This window comes from Mixophyes fleayi, chromosome 3, assembly GCF_038048845.1.
Source record: "Mixophyes fleayi isolate aMixFle1 chromosome 3, aMixFle1.hap1, whole genome shotgun sequence".
Classification (NCBI taxonomy): Eukaryota; Metazoa; Chordata; class Amphibia; order Anura; family Limnodynastidae; genus Mixophyes; species Mixophyes fleayi.
In genome coordinates, this window is record NC_134404.1 from 337,783,867 (window position 1) to 337,808,036 (window position 24,170).

The 24,170-nt window shown below is 41.0% G+C and overlaps 1 protein-coding gene across 2 annotated transcripts in view; it reads left to right on the forward strand.

Moving 5' to 3' along the window:
• GALNT14 (polypeptide N-acetylgalactosaminyltransferase 14) overlaps positions 1 to 23,623 on the forward strand; it is a 378,447-nt gene extending 354,824 nt beyond the window's left edge. For both annotated transcript variants that reach the window (XM_075204367.1, XM_075204366.1), the window contains exons 11-15: positions 2,944 to 3,036; positions 9,343 to 9,426; positions 11,075 to 11,219; positions 20,442 to 20,561; positions 22,560 to 23,623. In XM_075204367.1, the coding sequence (XP_075060468.1) occupies positions 2,944 to 3,036; positions 9,343 to 9,426; positions 11,075 to 11,219; positions 20,442 to 20,561; positions 22,560 to 22,727 (610 nt within the window). In that variant the 3' untranslated portion in view covers positions 22,728 to 23,623. The remainder of the gene's footprint in view (positions 1 to 2,943; positions 3,037 to 9,342; positions 9,427 to 11,074; positions 11,220 to 20,441; positions 20,562 to 22,559) is intronic.
• Positions 23,624 to 24,170: the final 547 nt, after the last annotated feature.

Consider the following 24,170-nt stretch of genomic DNA (forward strand, 5'->3'; position numbering starts at 1 on the left):
CCCTGAAATGCATCCCAGGTGTGCTACCAAACTTAATTAGCCCGCAGGCTATCCAAGCGCATGCGCCCGGCTGCCTCACTTGCCGGGGCGCATCGCTTGCTACACTCGGCGTCCGGCCGTTGCCGTGGCAACGGTCGGGCCCGAGAAACCGGAAGTGACGCCCCGGTCGTCATGGAGACGGCCGGCACGTTTACTGACACCGGAACAAAAGGTTGTGTCTTTATTATCTTCTGACACGTTTCGTCTTCGATTACGATACTTTTTCAAAGCTTCGAAAGTGGGTGTTCTATCTAAAATACATTCATTTTCTTTCGGATATTGATTGAAATTGCAATTTTATTGACATGTAGAGCTCTGCGTTGCAGAGTAGCTGAAATTGTAAGAAGAGAGGACTTGATCGCAGATCAAGGAGAGCTTCTCACCCATTTTCCTCTATTGGTTTAATCTATATGTCAACCGTTTGTGTACCATCTCCAATACTCTATAGTCTCCAATATGGCTCCTCTGTGGAGTTTCCTGACCAGATACTTGACTGACTGTATGTTAGGACCAATAATAGGAGAAGCACATTCAACGACAGTAAAGGGAGACTCCACAGACACATTTTTGGCAGACAATTTTTGCCAAAACACACAATACTAATCACCGTATTACCCATACTTTCCAACTTTTCCTTGTTGGCTTCAGGGAGCTCCTGGGGGAGGTGGGCGTGCGGGGGCGGGGCTTTATGAATTGTATCATTTTGACCCCACCCCTTATACGATTGTCGCAATTTTGGCCAATTACAGCATGGGGTGGGGCTAGGATGACGCAATATTTGCCCTGCCCCCCGCCACTTAGCTATTGCGGGGGAGAACCTGCCCTGCCCTGAGGTCTCCCAGAAATGCGGGAGTCTCCTGGACATTCCGGGAGAGTAGGCAACTATGCGTTAAAGAAGAGCAGCTAACAAATCTCTAGAGACTGGAGTGTCTTTTACATTTCTGCCTCCAATACTGAAGTCATGTTGTCTTACCTGTCAGTCTTTGATTAAATCTTGGTCTCCATGAAAATGGCCACCTCCATAGGCATCAATACATGGACATAGGACACAATTTCTTAAGTGTGTCATCATGCCACAGATGGTGAAGCCAACCACGTCTTGTATTGGCTCAGCATCAGGGAGAATGCCGGACTCTTCAGGGAGTGAGGGAGATCACCCCTATTTCAGGGAGTCTCCCTGACATGGCAAGTATGACATTACCCCTCAGCAGTAAATAAATAATATAGTGGTTTTTGCTGTTAAAATAAAAGAAAACACCAAGGAACCCCATTTTTTTCTCAAGAGGTGGCCTCAGGTTGGATTTTCACTTGTTGATTTGTTGATGAGGAAAGCATCTATCTAGGCTTCATTCCAAGTGAAGGATTGAGTGCGTCATCCTCTAAATCAGGTTCTAGGGTATACCAAGCTCCTCTGGTTCTCATCTTCTGTCCTGTCTGCTGTGTTGTTTGTGTGCCTAGCAGAACGTTCCGAGGAGTACCCCTTCAGTGTGACCTGGGGGAGGAGGGTGCTAAAATGCTACTTTACTAGAGGCAGTCTTCATCCAGTGCCAAGCTGTAATATAGGAATTCCGCTAGATGTCGCATGAATAAATCAGTGCAGCAACCAGAGATATGTACAATTATTATTTGACTCAGTGATCTGTATCTCTCAAGATGGTGTTTGTGAGGTCACAGTAGCCAAATCCCAAAACTCACAAAGCAATGTCCTGAATCTTAAAGGATCTTGAACATGAGAGGTTTTTTAAGAAAACAACCTGGATCATTTGCATTATTGACTTTTTATGTTTATTAAAGATCAATTAAAAAAAATATCACACAATGGAGGGGCCATTTTGGGGGCTGAACGGGAATGCAGCCAATCAGATGCTTCAAATAGTTCAGTGATGCCAGCGGTTCGCTAGAAGCCTCTGACATCACTGAAGTACTTTGTGAGCAATATTCATGAAGTAATTGGCCAATGATTGGCTGCGTTCTTAGAAATATCCCACACAGAGGCTACTTCCTTTGTGTTTATATGGCAGGTGATCTTTATCAACGCCCACACCACATTGTATTTTATATTTCACAATAATTCTCCTTTTATTATCTAGATATAAGCAGTTTAATTTTGCAGCATGTTTTCTGAATAGCCGGTGACATTCATAGCTACAATATTGTTGAAATGTATTCCTGATGTTATAGGGTTCTGTCTATAATGTGACTTTTATGCATTACACTGTGTAGTTTAATACATTTGCTGAGGTGCAAACCTCTAAAGTCTGTCTGTCACCTTCGCACGGTTGAGGCAGCCATTTTGTGAGCAGAATTAATATTCGGCCTATCGGTTCATTAATAACTAGGGACGTTACTGAGGCACAGGTTACTTTTACCTCATGCCTCAGCCATATCACTAGTTCCTAGGGGTACACTTATCAAACCTTTTAAAAAGGAAAAGAGAAGGCGTCGCCCATAGCAACCAATCAGATTCTAGCTATAATTTCTCTAGTACATTCTACAAAATGATAGCTAGAATCTGATTGGTTGCTATGGGTGACGCCTCAACTTTTCCTTTTTAGAAAGTTTGACTATTGGAACAGTCGACAAAATGGCTGCCAAACGTCAGATACAAGTGAGTATGGGGGGTGAACTTTAATCATATATTTAGCCCAGTATGAAGTGACACAGTCTGCTATAAAACATTCTGTTTATATTTAAGATGCTTTGCGTCAGCAAATAGCATTCACTTATCAGCATCTGAAACATATTAGAGGGATTGTAAATGTTGCAGGGAAGCAGGTGAAATATAGTATTCCTGCCATGTTTCCACCTGCGCACACAAGAGCTATCTGCTCCTGCAACAAGGAATCGAGCATTGCAAGGTAAACATAACTGATAACTCCAATGCTTTTCCCTGTCACCCTTCAGAAACACCAAGCGCACGGCTGAGGTATGGATGGATGACTTCAAAAACCATTACTATGCAGCACGGCCGGCAGCTCAAGGGAGACCCTACGGAGAGTACGTATCCCCCCGCCAGTGCATGGGATGGAAATAGGAAACTGTAATCTCCTGGTAAAACAAAATACTCCTAATGCATATTCATTGAGATACGGAGCGAAATCTCTGCGCTGGGCTATAGTTGTGCGTTATTCCACTTTATATCTGCTCCGCAGCACAAAATACACAATCATATTTTGTCTACGTCCCGGTTTCTGAATCTAGTGCTCAGCCCAATCCACAAAGTGCACTCTGGACGGGTTCATTCACAGACAAGCAGCTGCTATTTACCACATTAGGTGATTTAATTGTGCAAATTGCTTATAGGTAATAGAGTCAGGCAGATTGCCCGTATTCATAAATTAGACAGAGAGGCCAATTATCTGTGAATTACATCTGTATTGAAGGTATCTATAAACTCTAACTCACTTACTCCTCATATCTACATTAGAATTAATGGAGTGTGTGCGTTTGGCCCTAAATACCTTATAATAACGTCTGACAGGGAAATATTTTTTATTATACTTGTGTCGCTGGTTACTCACTGACAGTCTCAGGAGAAATCCAAATCCCCACGATGTGCCGCTGGAAATCACAGTGTTGTCCGGCGGTGCTCATTTTTCGTTACTATGGAGGTGCCCAAACATCGCTGATTTTTCGGCGGAAATCTATGATGATACATGGAGGCGGAGTGCGTTCAAGACCGTTCCGGAGGAGAACTGACTCCCCCCCCCCCGCATAATCCCCAGTTTGTAATCTGAAACACTTTCATGGTATATATCTACACAAAGTTCATCAGAACACATAAACCCCATTCTTCAGTATTTTATTATAATCAGGACTGCTCCACAGGGGGATATCACATGTTTACAGGGACGGGGGGGGGTGGGGGGGGGGGGGTTCGAGACCTCACGGGACCAGGCGCGGGCTGGGATATGACAGCCCGGGGGGCGCACAGGCGGCCGCATCTCATGACACGGGATGCGGCTGCGTCAGTGCACAGACGGCCGCATCACATGACAAGCGATGTGGCCGCGTCATCAATGACGCGGCCACATCGCTTGTCATGTGATGCGGCCGTCTGTGCACTGACGCAGCCGCATCCCGTGTCATGAGATGCTGCCGCCGGTGAAAATGTGTATATTGCATCCGGGGGGCGGCCGGCCAGCCTACCCCCCCGGCCCTAATGGCGGTAAGACTGAGCGGCCCGGGGGGGGCGCTGTTCCCCGGGCCAGCCCGCCTCTGCACGGGACCCATGGTTAAGATTGCAAGAACTTCCATAATGAAGTAACTTTTAATAAAGAGGCTACCCCTAACCTACCCTCAGTAGCTTGCTTTACCACCCTAAGACATTATAAAATGATTACTCTAAACTTAATGGGCCTGATTCATTAAGGAAAGTAAAGCAAAAAAAAAAAATGAGTAACTTTGCACCTGGGCAAAACCATGTTGCATTGAAGGGGGAGGTAAATTTAAAATGTGATGCCAGATTTATAGTTGTGGTAGGGCCCGGGGGCCCTGCAGCCCAAGGGGGCCCGTCGGAGGCAGCAAAAAAAAAAAACCCTGAAAAAAAAGAAGAAAATACTTACCTTGCGGTCAGCTGGCGATCCGGCTCCCTCCCTGGTCTCCTCCTCTGTCGCGCTCGCAGTGCATGTCGGGCGTGACATCATAACGCCCGCCCGACATCCATTGCGGAGCGCGACGGAGGAGGAGACCATGGAGGGAGCCGGACCGCCAGCTGACCGCAAGGTAAGTATTTTCTTCTTTTTTTTCAGTTTTTTTTTTTTTTTTGCTGCCTCCAACGGGCCCCCTTGGGCTGCAGGGCCCATATATATAATATTTTTATATATATATATATATATATATATATATATATATATATATATATATATATAGGGGCCCCGGTGCACTGCTTTGCCCGGGGGCCCAAAATGTTGATAAGAGGGCCCTGGGTAGGACATGTTCTAGATCAACTTTAAATGTCAGTGTAAAAATAAAGCTATCAAGTATTTGTGTGCTACATGAAAAAACAGCCAGTATTTATCTTATGTGCAAAATAATAAACTAATTTGCTCCCCTTGTATTGTGACATGGTTTGTCCAGGATAAGATGTAATCCTTTTTTTTTGCCCTATTTTGGTTAATGAATCTGGCCTACTAATTAGACATTGAGGTATAGTATTATCAAACTCATCTTTAAAGGGGAGGTAAGACCCTCGCCCCAGATGTATAATAATAAGCTGTAAGACCCTCACCCCAGATGTATAATAATAAGCTGTAAGACCCTCTCCCCAGATGTATAATAATAAGTTCTAAGACCCTCACCCCAGATGTATAATAATAATTTCTAAGACCCTCACCCCAGATGTATAGTAATAAGCTGTAAGACCCTCACCCCAGGTGTATAATAATAAGCTGTAAGACCCTCATCCCAGATGTATAATAATAAAATGTAAGACCCCCACCCCAGATGTATAATAATAAGCTGTAAGACCCCCACCCCAGATGTATAATAATAAGTTGTAAGACCCTCCCCCCAGATGTATAATAATAAGCTGTAAGACCCTCACCCCAGATGTATAATAATAAGTTGTAAGACCCTCACCCCAGATGTATAATAATAAGCTGTAAGACCCTCACCCCAGATGTATAATTATAAGCTGTAAGACCCTCTCCCCAGATGTATAATAATAAGCTGTAAGACCCTCTCCCCAGATGTATAATAATAAGCTGTAAGACCCTCACCCCAGATGTATAATAATAAGCTGTAAGACCCTCTCCCCAGATGTATAATTATAAGCTGTAAGACCCTCTCCTCAGATGTATAATAATAAGCTGTAAGACCCTCACCCCAGATGTATAATAATAAGCTGTAAGACCCTCTCCCCAGATGTATAATAATAAGCTGTAAGACCCTCTCCCCAGATGTATAATAATAAGCTGTAAGACCCTCACCCCAGTTAGAGCTCACACAGAAACATACGCATAGAATCTACCATCTAATCGGCCTTTTTATGTTTGCTCTTTTCTGTCTTTTTTAGGGGGGTTTTGGGGTTGTTTTATTTCTATATAGTTTACAGTAATATACCAATGATCCCACATTACTCTATGTCCTGATAATGATCAGGAGTCGGCAGCCTTCTTCTATCAGCTTAGAGCTCTAATTATTTCTTGTTTTATCATTCTAATAACATGATATCAATAGTAATAGGACGCAACAAATAAATGTTCATATTATACCACACAGTAGTGACCCCAGCTTATATTATACCACACAGTAGTGACCCCAGCTTATATTATACCACACAGTAGTGCCCCCAGATCATATTATACCACACAGTAGTGCCCTCATATCATATTATACCACACAGTAGTGCCCTCATATCAAATTATACCACACAGTAGTGTCCCCATATAATATTATACCACACAGTAGTGCCCCCAGATCATATTATACCACACAGTTATGCCCCCAGATCATATTATACCACACAGTAGTGCCCTCAGATCACATTATACCACACAGTAGTGCCCCCAGATCATATTATACCACACAGTAGTGTCCATAATTCATATTATACCACACAGTAGTGTCCTCATGTAATATTATACCACACAGTAGTGCCCTCATATCATTTTATACCACACAGTAGTGCCCCCATATAATATTATACCACACAGTAGTGCCCCCACATCATATTATACCACACAGTAGTGCCCTCATATAATATTATATCACACAGTAGTGTCCATAATTCATATTATACCATACAGTAGTGTCCCTAATTCATATTATACCACACAGTAGTGCCTCCAGAACATTTTATACCACATAGTTGTGCCCCCAGTTCAATGTAAAACATACAGTAGGTGGGCAGCTGATTCCTTATGTTCTACTGACCTCTGGAGTCAGCACAAACATCTTTAGTTCCACAGTGGAACTCAGCTGAACATAAACAGCAGCTCCGTTTTGGCCATCTTCATCTGCTTTAGTGAAGCCGCTCCAGAGATCAAGCGCGCCAGAAAAAATGGCTGGTGCCACGGCTTGTACGAGTGCTGAGGGTTGCCGATCCCTGGTCTAGATTAACAAACTTTTATTTTGTATTCTGCTTTCCATTGGCACATTGAGCGTACCCTTATCAACTGGTAATTTGCTTTGATAAATATTTCAGGTGGAACGCCCATCTATATTCAAGGCACGTTTCCCTATAACACTGCATTATATATGATCAATGACCCAATCTACTGCATTACACACATTTACCAAGAGATGATAAATATTCCATCAACTTTAATTCTCATGTCTGGAGGGCATCCAGGAAACACAGTCAATATCCTAAAGAGTCTTAGAACAGCTTCTGGTGTTCCTCACATGTTGCAATTCAATTTATTTCTTCGCCGTTTGCAACAGTTGTATCCTGAAAAAAAAGTGTATCAGGCGGAAAGATGATGAGAAGCCGCTAATAGAAGTGTGAATTGTAACAATAATTAATACCGCTTATATTCCTAAATTATCATTTTGTTCAAACTGTAAAAAAATTGTAAAACTGTAAAGGCGGTCATAGCAGACCGCAAGAACCGCAGAACTGCGCTGCTACGTGACTTGCGCTTGTCTGATTACCGCATTTCATCATTTACTAAGAAAGAACTCCCAGAGATGCCAATCAGACATGTAGTAATTGCAAAATACTGTCAAACCCCCATCGATGTAAAATTTGGGAAAACATAATAGCGGAAACATCGGATTTCTGTAAAATATAATAACATTTCTGGAAAAATAGGGACAAACCTCCTGCCATAATCGATCTGCCCGGCCTAAGTCTATACAGCCGGCCTTCTATGGCTCATTCCACAGAAGGGCTTCCTGCACTTTGTGTAGGCGACGGATCCACGTTGAGTCTGGCACTTTCTTACGATAATGTTCTAGAGATGAATCCGACTCTCCGCAATGACTGACATTTCACCGTCAGGGAAAGAAAATAATTTATGATGCACAGAACTGGCTCCATCCCCAGTAAATGTTCTTGTGTTAACTAAAAATAAGAAATGTAGCATTTGAATCTATTTCATTTGCCATTTAATGGAGTGAAATGTAATGAACCAACTGATGTATTTTTCCTCCACGCAAATTGATGCCGGATTCCTCGCTCTCTGAATTTTAACCATTTGTATATTGCTAATTAAAATCCAAGCAGGCAATAAATAAATAATTCAGGATCTGCTCTTTGCAGCCCCTTCACACTCCCAGCACGTTTAGCATAGAGCCTCGGTAGTAATATTATTATGCATTTTAGCCAATTAAGCTGTCTTCTGGGTATCATGTAATGCTAAATAACATCACATATTTTTCATCACAAGTCAATTACTGTGATAACAATCAGCAAACAAACTTGGTTTCACCCTGGCAACTGTGTCAGCTCTCTCCCTTATATATCTCCAACAAGTCTTTAGAAACATTATTACAATGATAATAATGAACATCACCCCTGACCTGGCACCAGACATCTGCCGGAACGTCTCTATTATCTCAGCATTCTGGCAGATAAATTAGACTCATTTACCATTCTCTACTTTTTACAATAATGAGCATTTGTATCTGCTCTCAAGTGCTGCCATTTTTGCTTTTGTGCCAAGCTACAGTCTTCATAAATCTGAAATTGTGGGCCCATCTTCGCTTCATAACTGCGCCAGTGTTCTTTTACTTGGACAATTGCTCATGAGAAATTGCTCCCAGGTGCAACTTCCTTCAATATAACTAGTGTTAGTTGCTCTCTTGAAGCAATTGCTCCCAGAAAATTGCTTGCCTGATTCCTGCTACTGCTATCCTGATCTGTCAGTGGTTTGCTGTTGCTGCTGTTTCCCCTGCTCAGTCATTTGTTTATCCTCTGTAGACTACCCCTTGATTTTTACACCCCGATGTCTTGCTGTTGCCCCACTGTCACCCTGCTGGTAACTGATTCTTGCCACGTTCCTGACCAACATTGCTGTGTGACTGATCATACAGTCCAATAAGCAGTTTTACCTGTGCAATCTGAGTGGACGAATACACAATATGTAGCACTGACTTCATGTATCTCACAGCCATTGTCCCATAGATTGTAAGGCGAGCAGGGCCCTCTTACCTCTCTCTCTGTCTGTATGTATTACCCAGTATTGCTTTACTGCTGTGTGTCTTTCCAGTTGTAAAGCGCTATGGAATATGGGGCCACTAATAATAATAATATTTTGGTGTCGATGATTAGACTTTTCTTTAGACATTCACTGTAGATGTGTCTTGCTCATTCGCTAAACACTGAATAATTGGATCTATGTCTGTTTCTCTCTGAAGCATCCAGAAGAGGTTGTCACTGCGGAGGAGCTTAAAATGCCGACCGTTTAAGTGGTATTTGGAGAATGTTTATCCGGAACTTCAGTAAGTCCTTTTGATTAAACTCACATTGATTTTATGTTGAAGAGTCCGCTGATGTTTGCTGATGATCAACAGTGTTTAGTAGCAGCTACCGATCTTAATGCAAAAGTCACAGCACCACCTGGCTTTCCAAAATCAAATGTTTTATTTTTATGCACAAAAATGGCAAAACGTAAGATAGGCAGCCTTTATTTCTATGTATGGCCTTAATTGATGTACAATGTTTTGTTTTTTTTAACAATTTTTATTATTGAAATAAATGTTTTAGAATTCAGTGTGGAATTTAGAGCTTACGCTACATGCTACAGATGTCACGTGACCATTACTGTAACACGCCGTGATGCTTTGTGGGAGCACAACCCTTCGGCTTGCTAAGGTTCCAATTTATAGTTAGATGTTTTAATTGCAGTACCGCTTTCTACCACCAGATGCTGCTATGCTGTGTAAGTCAAATTAGTGTGATGTTGTAACTCAAATCATGAAAGTCATATATTCATAACAGCCATTTCCACCGTGGAAAGTAAATAAATACATTAAACTACGCAGGAAAACAGCACATAAGTGCTGAGAGATGCATAGGTCAATAAATGTACATAGCACCGACATACCATTAGCCTAGTAAGAGACCAAAGGAATATTCATGAGAATATGGTGTATCCATGCACTAGGAACCAATGTCTCATGGATACAAGTCAGATCTTATGACTATTAGTCAGACAATGTCTTAGTGGTGTCACTGGTTCAAAGAACTCATTCTGGTTCCAAATTGATAGTACAGCCCACAGGATGGCCCCCTCTGCACTGAAGATTGCACCAATACTAGATTTGCTTGTAATAACATATCCGTAGGCTTTATAACATAAGTTTAAGAAGTGTTACAAGTTATAACAAATAATTCTGTCAGGCAAAGAATAAGGTCACGTTCAGTCTTGTTCTCTATTTTATGACCCCTGAGCTTCATCCACTGTCCCAGTTCTTTTTCAACAAGAGAGGTTAATGGAGTCACCTCCTGTAGGCAAGTACATATGTTGAGTCCCACGTATATGACAGAGAAAACAGCACTAATCTGCGTCGGGTGTATACTTACGCCCAACAATAGCGTAGAGATTCAGCTTCATGGAGTTATAAAAGCGATAGTTGCATTACCCTATTCATACACAATATAATGTAACAATGTCATATGCACAAGAGATAATAGTGGCAGTGCTATTTATAAATGTGAAAGTACTCCAAATAAAATGTAACGAAATAAAATCTAATTTGAAATGTCCCTTATGTATCAAAATTTGGTGATAAGGAGTGTTGCATCTACAGAAATATTGTTGTTTTTGAGTTGGACTTATTATGAGATATATGCGACTCAATATACACACGTATGTCTGCTTTTTAGCCACAGATTACACGCTTGGAGCGCAAAATGCATCCAGCTCCACTCCTGTGTGTCATTATTGCGTTGTTTTCTCGCAGTTACATCATCCTGACACATTCTCAAACATTGAACGTTTTTAATTTTGAAGAAATATCAAGTAAAAAATGTTGACAACTGCTTGACACAGTCATTAAATGTGATATGTATGGAACCATCTTCGTGCAGTAACCTCATTGTTCCTTATCTGAGCACAGGTGATGACGTGATCCATTTGTTTCGCAGAATTCCGGCAGAATCCTTGTCCAAATCAGGAATAATTAGACAGAGACAAAGATGCATTGAGTCCCAGAAAACAGGGGGACAGGATGCGCCAACCCTAAACCTTGTACCTTGTAGCAGCCTTAAAGACGTGGCCGAAAAATCTCAGGTATTGTTCCCATCGACCTCCAACTACTCAAATTATCGGACAAAATATAACCGACTTATGTATTGTACCCTAATGTAAATCATTGTATGGCTACTCTATGCTGACAGTGACATATGGGATACTGCATCCCCTACAGTGACGTGTAAGGATATTGGACGTCAACAAGGATCCTGCGGCTTTCCTCTGCCCTACTGGTCTATTAAGCCATGTGGTTGTTTAGAACTGTACTCCCGGTTAGCCATGAGACTCATTATCGTTCACCATTCTAAAATTGCCATCGATATGGGTGTGGTTGAGGCCAATTAGCTACAAACTCTATGCTTGGGGGTTTGTATTAGTCCTTGGCTCCAAACACTCCTCCGCACCATCTTAGAGCTTTGTCTGGGCCTGTTAGGCAAACAATGAAGCCCTGGGGAAAACAGCTACATTGAGCAGCCCTGGGGCTGAGGTAAGTTGAGTGGTGGGTAGGATGATTATTACACCCTTCCGGTGAATGCAGCTTTAATTAATATGCTCTCTATCCACCAGATATCAACATTAGTTATATAAGGTATATTGCTGGATTACTCTGATTAAACAGATATATAAATGCAGATTTGCAGAGAACACTTGAATAAACTAAGCCTTTATATTATATTGTGCACTTGAGATTACGTAAACCAGAGAGGGAAAGAGAGAATATTTTCTGAACTCTGTACTCTATTCTGCCAACTAAATGTAGACTTATATGATGTACTTATCCCAAACCATTACTGTATGCTTGTGCTGTTTGTCTCCCTGACACATAAAGTTAATCTGCGGCCCAGTCTGACCTCCAATCATATCGTAAAATAGAATATTCATTGTGTCAGCGTTTTCTCTCTATACACTCTATACACACTATTTACTAACCTGTATCAATACATCGTCCCGCTGCCATGTTTTTAATTCCAGTTTTCCATTACCAGCAGCTCGAGATTAATAGATTGCCTGGTTTGCTGGTGAAAAATGCTTCTCTAGGTCAGCTGCTTTCTTAGATAGAGCTTTCCAATAAATGTCCGTTGCTTTGTAAACATCTGCTATGTCCACAGTGATTGTCCTGTGTGATAAACACTGTATATTTCCTCTAACAATGTAACACCCCTTAGGCAGCCAGATAGATTATCCTCAAATGTCACCTTGGTTTCAGTAAATTTGAGTAACCGCTATGTATGCTAAACAAAATAAAACAAGAATATAAAATATTTTGTGCAGTATAAAATAAGAAATAATATTTAAGAACACATGTATTATTATTTTTCTATAAATAGTAACCAATGCATGGGGACAGCCAGTATTTTATTCTGATGAGAATAGAAATGAGGTATCCCTACTTAACACCTTCATGGCCAGAGGAAATTTAATCATCAGAACAATGTGTTTTGCATTTCTGTACTGTGTTGGTTTTGCTGGGAATAACTTTTTTTTAATTATAAGCATGGTATATACACTATATGGAGAAATGTATTTGGACGCTTGACCATTATACCAACAGGGACCTTAATGACATTGTATTTAAATACATATACTTTAATATGGAGTTGGTCCCCCTTTTGCAGTGATAGCAGCTTCCACTCTTCTTGGAAGGCTTTCCACAAGATGTTGGGACTGTTTCTGTGGGAATTTCTGCCCATTCATTCTGTAGAGCATTTATGAGGTCAGGCACTGATGTTGGACGAGGAGGCCTAGCTCACAATCTCCATCCCAGTTCATCCCAAAGGTGTTCGATGGGGTTGAGGTCAGGGCTCTGTGCAGTTCAGTCACGTTCTTCCACATCAGACTCATCAAACCATGTCTTTGTAGTCCTTGCTTTGTGCAGTGGGGCACAGTCATGTTGGAATAGAAAAGGGCCTACCCCAAACTATTGCCACAAAGTTGGAAGCATAGCAATGTCCAAAATAACTTGGTATGCTGAATCATTAAGATTGCCCTTCACTGGAGATAAGGGGCTTAGCCCAAACCCTGAAAAACAGCCCCATACCATTATCCCTCCACCACCAAACATCTCAGATGTCATAATGCAGTCAGACAGGTAACGTTCTCCTGGCATCCGCAAAACCCAGACTCGCCCATCTGACTGCCAAACAGAGAAGCGTGATTCGTCACTGCACGAACATGTTTCCACTGCTCCACAGTCCAGTATCGGTGTTATTTACACCACTCCATCCGACGCTTGGCTGGGGTCTTGGTGATGTGAGGCTTGCAGGCAGCTGCTCGGCCATGGAAACCCATTGCATTAAGCTCCCACTGCACAGTTTTGTGCTTACATTAATGACAGTGGAAGTTCGGAACTCTTCAGCTATGGAATCAGCAGAGCGACTTTTACGCACCATGCGCCTTAGTAGTCGTTGACCACGCTCTGTGATTTTATGTGGTCTTCCGGTTCATGGCTGAGTTGCTGTTGTTCCTAAATGCTTCCACTTTCTAATAATATCACTTACAGTTGACCGTGGAATATCCAACAGTGATGAAATTTCATGAACTGTCTTATTACAAAGATGGCATCCTATCACAGTACCACGCTTGGTGTCACTGAGCTCTTCAGAACGACCCATTTTGTATTACAAATTTTTACAAATGGAGACTACATGGCTAGATGCTTGATTTTATACCCCTCTGTCAAAGGGTCTGATTGAAACACTTCAATTCAATAATTAACAGCTGAGGCCAAATACTTTTGTTCATATAGTGTATTTTCCCCCAGACAATATAGGGCTTTCCTTTGGCAGCATATTGAATTGCATATATTTTTCTTCTAAATATCACAAAAAAAAATGCTTTTTCTGGATTCGTCGTGATTTTTAGGCAATTAGTGCAACCCTAGAAAATGACCACAATATTTTAGAATACTTTTCTCAAGATTTAAGGTAGTTATGGGTCATATAATGTGATTTTTGTTATTCTCACTTTTACTATTTTCCAATTTTAGCAGAAGAGACCATCTTCAACACTAATAGATGCATAGCAAATTGAATCTGACAGTCTGTAGTACAACAATCATCATCATCATCATCACCATTTATTTATATAGCGCCACTAATTCCGCAGCGCTGTACAGAGAACTCATTCACATACAGTCTAAACTCACTAGCACACACACACAGACAGAGAGACACACTAGGGTCCATTTGATAGCAGCCAATTAACCAACCAGTATGTTTTTGGAGTGTGGGAGGAAACCGGAGCACCCGGAGGAAACCCACTCGAACACAGGGAGAACATACAAACTCCATACACATAAGGCCATGGTCACGAATTGAACTCATGACCCCAGTGCTGTAAGGCAGAAGTACTAACCACTGAGCAACCGTGCTGCCCCAATGACTGTTTTGTATGAATCTATTAGTATTGCTTTGCATGAGATGCCTGATTCCGGTCTGCTATGCATCTACCAGGGACTTTCTGTCTTGCAGGGAAACCTCTGTCACATGACACGATGACATCACAGGGATTTCCTTTTAGAAATGTGAAAGCTCAGAGCGTTTATTTGTAATGTGTGTAATGATGGTGGGGCAGGAACCTTTCTGTATAGTCCCGGGTTCCTCCATTGGACCAATGATAGCCGGAGATCTGAGTGGTTGTGCCACTATTTTGATGTGTTGCTTATTTATGGCTCTCCTGTTATACCGTGGAATAAAAAAGAAATTAGATTAAAATATATTTATTTATATTAAACCATAGATATCACAGTCTTGGTTAACAGCAGGTGAAAGAGGGAGGTCATGTGGTGGAAAAGAGGGCGTGGCAAGATAAGAAGAGGGTGTGGCCTAAGAAAATTTGCATGATCGGGCAATATCGCAAAACTGCACCCAAGGTGCAAAGCTTTTTAGTCACCCATCTGTAGGAGACACAGAAAGATGGATAGGTGGATTTCAGAGTAAAACAGGGACACTTGGAGCCTATTATATGCAGTATCAGAATAAATGTCATAACCGTAAGACAAAATCAGGACTGATTTATTTTAGTAATTTTTTTTCTTTTTACCTCAGTGATCACCGACTCATTATAATCCTTGCAAATAAATGTAAATTTCACAAGGCAGAAACTCACGGTTCAAACTGATACCGATGTGAAGAATTCAGTTCTCTAAACGCTGCTCGTGTGCCCATTTATCACAGTAATTCCCGGGAGGGCTGTCACATTTATTATAAGATCATCCTGGGACCCGGCTGACAGCCCTGCGTACTAAGCATTGTGGAAGCCAGATAGTGTAATATGAAATGCCATTTAGACACAGGGAGGACAAGTGCAGCGAAGCGGGAGCACATTAACCAGATCTCCCGTAATGTCATCACCTCTTCAGTATTAAATTGTAACTGCACAGAGGAGGCGGCCATCAATGTGGAGCCTATAAATTCAGTAGGAACTTGTAGCATGAGGCGCTTTGAGCCTCGTACCTCAGTGATGTCCTAGGGAATTGATAGGCTGCTTTCCCATGAATATTGGTCCCGCCCACAAACGGGCTGCCTACACAGTATGTAAGCAATGGGCACTGTTTAACCAGGGCCGTAACTAGGGCTGTGTGATAGGGGCAACCGCCCAGGGCGCAGCGTTGAAGGGGGAGCAATTTAGGAATATTTTAGGTACATTTGGTTAAAATTTAGGGCTAGCGGGGGCGGCATTTGTCTTTCTCGCCCCAGGCGCTAGAATTCTAAGTTACGGCTCTGTGTTTAACCAATGTGTACAGTATTGTAAGTAATGGGTCACTCTATAAGAAGACTCTATCTATTGTGGGCGTGCAGTGTGTAATCTATTTTGTTTCCACTAGACATAAACTAAGTAAATAAGTGTTAGGCTTGTCGTTATTTAAGATCCGTCTTCTTTCACCCCGCTCCAACCAAGGTCTACTGTGCATTTTTGAAACTCAGCTGCCCTTGACGTTTTAAAAGGGTCAAGGTAACCTTTGTCACTCCTTTTGTTTTCATTAAAATCAGAACTGTATATAGTAACAGAGGCGTGAACGAGCGCTACTGAGGGTGAAAGTCATACTTGCCAACTCTCCCTGACTGTCAGGGAGACTCCCTGAAATAGGGGTGATCTCCCTCACTCCCTGAAGAGTCTGGCATTCTCCCTGATGCTGAGCCAGTACAAGACGTGGTTGGCTTCGCCATCTGTGGCACGATGACACAGTTCAGAAATTGTGTCCTATGTCCATGTATTGATGCCTATGGAGGTGGCCATTTTCATGGAGACCAAGATTTAATCAAAGACTGACAGGTAAGACAACATGACTACAGTAATGGAGAACAGAAATGCAAAAGACACTTCAGTCTCTAGAGATTCATTAGCTGCTCTTCTTTAACGCATAGTTGCCTACTCCCGCATTTCTGAGAGACCTCCCTGGAGAGCAGGGCAACCTCACAGTTCTCACCCCCGCAATAGATAAGTGGCAGGGGTTGGGCTTAATGTCGCAAATATTGTGTCATCTTAGTCTCGCCCCTGCTGTAATTGGCCAAAATTGTGTCAATAGTTTAGGGGGGCAGGACCAAAATGATGCGATTCATCAAGCCCCGCCCCGGCACGCCCATCTCCCCTGGGATCTCCCTGAAGCCAACGAGGAAAAGTTGGCAAGAATGGTGAAAGCGTGACATTGGAGGGGGCTTTCTCCTATTAGCTTATCCTCAAGCGCCCGCCAAGGATGACTCATTGTCTTCAGCCTTTACCATGGTAATACATCAAGGTTAAACCTTACTAGGTTTTTCATTCATTCTTCTTTTTTCTTTCTTTACTTTGGAGAACAACTATTCTCTTATATTTTAAAATTCATTTCAGTTTATACCTCTCGCAGTCACAATTTTGCACCCTCAAAATATTTTCAGCCCCCCACCTTCCCTAAAACGAATCACCCTACTGGATAATCACTCACTGGTAGTGATGTTACAAGTTGCTAGTTGATAGACTGCACTCGGTAAGAATTGGTTCAACCCACAAATATTTTGACAAAGACAATATTGTCTGGAAACTATAAAAGTCTAAACACGTCCATTTCATACACTTGTATTTTCTTCTTTTGTTTGCATGTGACGATGTACACGGGCTTCAAAAATTAGACCCAGCTATATATTTGTTTGCAAAATACCTCCTTTCATCATATTGACGTTTCAGTTTTAATAAAGCACATTATAATTCAGCATGTGTGACATAATTAATTCACCATGCTTTATAAATCAATTAGAAAATAGTTCTGCAATTAAAGATTCCATAATAATATTGATCCAAGGGAGATGAAATTTGATAAGTTTTCAAATGACACAATTTATAAAGTCTTAATTGCATTATATACATGAGCGGTTACAGGCATCTTTTAATTTCTGCACAGTGACAGCGTTATTCTATGACAAATGACAGCGGACTGGAAGTATAGATTTTTGGAATCAAAATGACTCAATAATCAATAGAAATGTAATAAGCGTCGCATTTCTTTAAGTTATGTTTTCTTAATGTTTGTATTCAGATAGGATCTTTGTCATGGGTATCACATTCTTAAAAAACTGCTTACAAACAGAGAAATTGCTTACTGTTCAGATATATATGAGATACATATTTCTCATATACTATAATATGTATAATAATTAAAACACCTTGGGGTAGATTTATCAAACATTCTATAAAGGAAAAGTGGAGATGTTGCCCATAGCAACCAATCAGATTCTAGCTATCATTTGTCTAGTACATTCCAGAAAATGATAGCTAGATTCTGATTGGTTGCTATGGGCAAGGTGTTTTAATTAGCATAGTATATACCCAAGATACTTGTAATGATATGTCTGAGATGTCACCTCAGTGACCACCTGAATGGACGTCGCCAAGCATTGGGGATTAACATGATCTAATTAAATTACCTCATCGCTTTATTGAAATATAAAATGATTTAGCAAAAGTGGCAATTTCCTTATCATCATTTCATTCGTACAAAGTCAATTATGTCTGTCAATATTTTCAAATAATATCCTACCCAATATCAAATACCTTGTGTAATTTAAATAACTGGTTTCTGCAGACAACAACTCCTTGTTTTATATATTTAATTGCACAAATTGACCCAGTCGTTGCCCCCTGTAAAATTATATTTGTCGGATATAACATGTAGAATAAATCTAAGAATTATGTATAAAGGTCCAGTCTCAGGGCTCTAAAACATGAGCATTACATTGTCGCATTATGATGTAGATTTTGAGTGACTCTCATATTGGTCATGGGCAAACCGAGGGGGGTTCCTAGTGCCTGGAAAACCCCCTCCAAGCCTGAGGCACTGTATAATTGAGGTGGCTGGACCCTGCTCCCGCTTCACACGGCTCTGCTTGAAAAGGGAGAGCTGCGTGCACCTAACAGTAGTTCATGCAGCATTGCCCATGTATATTATGGGGATAGGAAGAGTTGGAGACCAACCAAGCACTGTCTAAAATTATAGCCACACCCCCAAGCATGCTGGTCACGCCCACTGGTGGCGCGGTGTGGAAACCCCCCTCTACAAATCCTGCGTTTGCCCCTGTCAGTGGTCATTAAAATTGAAAAAATCCCAAAACCTGTTGTAAATCTGTGTGACATAAGTCTGAATGTAATGTCACATAGTGTAATCACTTTATAATAGATCAGTAGCTTCAAGATGGAGCCAGATGGCGCTTTCCAGCTACCAAAGAGTTATTATCATTATTAGTGATTTGTATAACGCCTCAGTGCTCCACAGTGACAGACAGTGGGGAAAACAGGACATACAAGGCAGACAAAATAAATGCAGTCGTGAAAACAAAGGGTGCTCATGACAACTTACAATCTAGAAAATTGTTATCGCTCCTAGTGCTCAATCGCTCTCATAGTGACAGATTAATGTGATGAATTGCTTACCCCCAATTAATTAAGCTCAGAAAGCGCTGCATCCATTGACTTACCGGCGCCCGTGTGGCAGGGGAGAAGTGTTCCACTGCTCATTCATAATGAAAGTGATTGAGCGCTATGAATACCGGCACTTTTCTAGCCGGGAAAGCCAAAGTGCCTGTCTGACACTACCCTTACCCATAGGATGATTTGTTTGTATGGGAGTTGTGGTGTAATTTATTAAAAGTTTTTGTTTTAGATGAACTGTGATTGGAGCTCCAGAGACTAAGGGGCCTATTTACTAATAGCCACCATATCCCCAGGTATTTATCATCCCTAATCAGAAGGATAAAGGATGATACAACGTGGCCATTTATTAAAAAAATCTAAATCAACACATCTGATAAGAGACTGTCCTGGCGATGACTTTGCTTTAACAATAACTCCGGAATCTGACCCAGAGTCTTTAATGTCCATGGGCGACCTTAGGTAGCTAGCGGACAGGAGAGTATGAAGGCTGCCAGAGATCCCTGTCCTGCGGAAATTTTCCCGTATAGCAGGACAGCTAACGCTGCTTCAGATGTCGTTCGCCTTTGGGGTCAAGCTCTGATAAGCTAGTCCCCATTGACAATTTTTGGGACTGCAGTTTAATGCAGTCTGTGATATCTCCTTCTGTTAGATAGCTATGATACTTACAAATGCCAAAACCATGCTGTTTCCGTATGTTTAAGGCTTAAAAAATAGACCCCAATGCTCTAGAATCAGGCAAGAGGTGCCAGGGGTATTAAACATACAGTCTAGGGAGAACTGGCAGAAGATAAGGCATCCTGAAGGTTACTTATAATGCATGCCGGTAGTAGTTGGTAGAAATGGGGAAGGGGGACTGTAGTGCTCTTTGGTAAGAGCATTGGGGGTAGAGACTTTGCTTTTAGCCCAGATATTACTCTGTTTAAGATCAGTTGCTGTCTGGCTGGTTGTAAACCGTCTACCAATGCCCCCCTGTGCTGCATGTTATACAATGTTACATTACCAACCTTGTCTTCTGATTGGTTTTGCTCCCTTTTGTTTTGTTTGAGTTCAGCAGTGTCTTACTCACTGCAATTCACAAAATAGTAACATAGACGGTCTATCTCGATATACCTTGATCTCAGGGTAACAAATGTACAGTTACATAAACTGCAACTCTGCTACTGATCAGTAATTACTTTATAACATGTTGCAAATAGCACAATTCCGCTGCCCTTTTGCTTTCGTTACTCTAAAATAAACAATCTAGCAGTAGCGGAGGACAATGCGTACGGAGATATGTGTATCTACGTTTAGTTGCTCTTTATAACACCTGCATCACCCACCTGGTACTCTGATTATTATATGTGTTATATCTTACAGGAATGGATTTACACTCAGGTTCAGCAAATCAGCCAGCTAGATCTCTGTCTGTCAGTACATACGTTATTTCCAGGGACACAAGTGGTTCTCTTACCCTGCAAAGATGGAGATGGCAAGCAGGTAATATCACGTCATGTGCATATCTTTATATATATATATATATATATATATATATATATATATATATATAACATGTATTATTAAACTAACTGGCAGCTGCCATTATGCTGGATATTTGTTTTTTAAATGTTTACTTTTTTATGCAATAAGTTTTTATTGAAAATGTTTTCCAAGAACTGGGCAATAAAATAATCTCCCATCTGGAGCTACTGCACCAAAATGTAGGTCAGCATCATGAGGTCAAGCTACGGTTTTAAAGACATCATTCGCCATGAACATGATCCCAGTCCGCCAAGCGGCTATAATGGCCGGGTGTTTCCATATGATTACATCCTTCGCATGATATCGCATTGTTCTTTAGTCCATTCTGCCGGGGAAGAAGGGTCAGGTGACCACCTGTGTTGGGAAAATTTAGCTACCAAAATATGCCTTCTTAACGAGCTGGTAATATAGACGGGAAAACCTATTAAATTAAAACAAATATTTGTTGTATTTGTCCCCTCTGTCTCTCATATCAGTCACATTCCCTAATGGCGGGGACTGTATAAGATTTTTCTAATCTTCTCTTTATATAAAAATTGAGATTAGCAGGTTTTCAAAATATAATATTTCTATTCTTTATTAAAAGATATTATGCATAGATACAGCCATACTGGACGAAGCAGACATACGCCCAGGGTTTCAAATGCCAATTGACAATCTAGATCTGGTTAACTCTGTCTTCTGGTTAACTCATTCTTTTATGGAAAATGTTACTCACCATTGCCAAAAACTTTACTTATCTTTGCCAAAACTGTACCTTCTCAGCTTACGTCACTGCTGACACTTTAAGTCTCTATCATTAATCTTTGTTAAAGTCACATGTTCTTGGAGGAGTCTTTTGGAAGAGTTTTTTTGACCTTAATTATGGCCCTTGTCCTGCCATTGTGAAATACGGAAGATCATGTAAACTTACAAACTGTGTTTCTTGTTTTAACTTGTTGTTTTCTATATTGAGCAATATGTGTTTGTCTGTTCTTTTAAAAGCACAGACACGTAAAATTCAAGATCATTAGTTCATTCTATTTAACTAATTGGTAATATAGGGTTTTTGTTAATTATTACCTCGACAAGACAGAGTCAGCAGTTGTTCTTGTAGGTAAAAAAAACTGCAGCTCTGAGTTTTCTTAACACAGCGATTTGAACAAGTCGTTAAGATGCTTTAGTAAGGTTTTATATGTTCTGTTTTAAATCAGTTTTAGTTAATGTTATCCAATGATTAAGTCTATTTTAGATAAAAATATAAACACAATACAAGAGGAAGAGGGGCGAGAATTTTCCTCCCAACAGAATAATCTCCATCTATCGGTATATTGCTCTTTGTATCTCTATGCCGCGACCATCCAATACAATATAATCTTTATCTCACCGTCTTAATAGCAGACACTGCTACTCGTAAATATTATTCAAAGGGTCCCAGGGGAAAGCAACTTCTTGTTAACAGCGTGAGACAGTGACTGAACTACTAGCCAGCAGAAAGAAGGGGAATGCAGTACAGTTTGACAGTTTGTTTAAAATTTGAAATACCCTTTAATGCAGCAGAGAAACTGATATGATTAAGTGCTTTATTTCAACCATATTGCAGCAGAAAAATAAATTACAATTATTTGCCAACCCTCATCCACTGGTGTATATGAATTAAACACAAATGGGTAATGATGTTCTTTAATCTTTCCTGCAAAGAGGTTCTTTTAGTCATGTATAAATCTGTAATTTATTAAATTGTCAAGTATAGAATGAAGAAAGAGAAACTGATATGGTTAAGTGCTGTATTTCAACCATATGGCAGCAGAAATATTAACAATGATTTGCCAACCCTCATCAACTGGTGTGTGTGAATTAAACACAAATGGGTAGAGATGTTCTTTAAAATTTCCTTCGAAGAGGAATAGTTTGTTCATACATAACATTAATCATTGAGTATTGTACGTTATAATGTTACCCTTTTCTTTGCATCAGAGATGGAGTAAGGTTGGCTCTCACATCGAACACATGGCGTCTCGCTTCTGCCTGGATACAGAAATCATCGGCGACACTGACGAAAACAACAGAGAGATTGTAATCAACCCATGCGAGACGACAGCCATCAGTCAGCGCTGGGAGATGGTCCTTCACGACTTTCACTGAGGGCAATCAAACCATCTTAGTAGAAAATTGGAAAAGCCTTGTGGAAAACGCCGTAGCATTCTATTGCTTACAGCAAAAGACCGCGCTGGTGTATGCAGTAACACGCTACAGAAAGGATGGAATTAAGGCAGCAAATTCCGACTGCAAATGCAACAGAGAAATGGAACGTTCATGTTTGTAACTTTCAATAATGAAAGGAAACAAAAAAAAAGTAAAAAAATATTTGACGATCCGATTAAGGATGTTTTTATGCCTACAGAAAGTTTAGCCAGTTTTCTTGTTTAACATCCATTAACAGAGAATATTTTAGATACTAGAGAAAAGCACATTATTGGGAGGAACTATACATGGTGGAGACACGCCCATGATATTAAAAAGTGAACCAGTCACCTGCACACAGTGGAGGTAGCCATTTTTTCTGCTAAACCAATTATAGATTCACTTGCTCTTATTGATATCAGTGAGGCGAGAGGCACTTCCTGGCTCATGCCTCAGCATTGTCAGTAGGATCGTGAGGCGGAACATTTTACTCAGTGCACTAAACTGTTGTTTCCAACTCTTTAACTTGCGTTCTTTAATCCTGACATATTTCAATTTGTATACTTGTTAAAGGTAGGAGCAGAGCTTCTAATAAATATAAATATATATATATATGTATATAGAAAAGCAGATTAATATATGATGAATTCCTCTGGCAATTTAAATTGGACTTAAGGAAAAAATAAATATAATAAAAATTGCTAAAACTTTATAGCTGGATGAAATGACGATGAGATAGTTTTCAAAACAAAAATATGTACCAAAGTTTTACTAGATAAAGTTCTGGAAATTGTGGAAAAGGTGAATTTGTCACAGCGGAATGGTCCGTCTCCCGGAAATAAAATCATTTTCAATAAGCGTGTGTTGATTGTGTCTTTACAAAATATTATCTTTAATGGGATATTCTGTATCATCGTTGTTAGATTTATGCACTTTTACCACTTTGAATTCATCTTCATCCCACTGAGCATCTTCATATCAAATTTTGATATGGTAACTACAGTATAATACTCTGTCCCTCACACATCATCTCCTGCTCTGTACTCTGCTCCAGCCTCAAAGTTTTAGGGAAGAGGGCACTAGAGAGTGCCTAGACAGCTGAGGGCACTAGAGAGTGTCTGGACAGCAGAGGGCACTAGAGAGTGCCTGGGCAGCAGAGGGCACTAGAGAGTGCCTGGATAGCAGAGGGCACTAGAGAGTGCCCAGACAGCAGAGGGCACTAGAGAGTGCCTGGACAGCAGAGGGCACTAGAGAGTGCCCAGACAGCAGAGGGCACTAGAGAGTGCCTGGACAGCAGAGGGCACTAGAGAGTGCCTGGATAGCAGAGGGCACTAGAGAGTGCCCGGACAGCAGAGGGCACTAGAGAGTGCCCGGACAGCAGGGGGAATTATGAAGTGGCTGGAG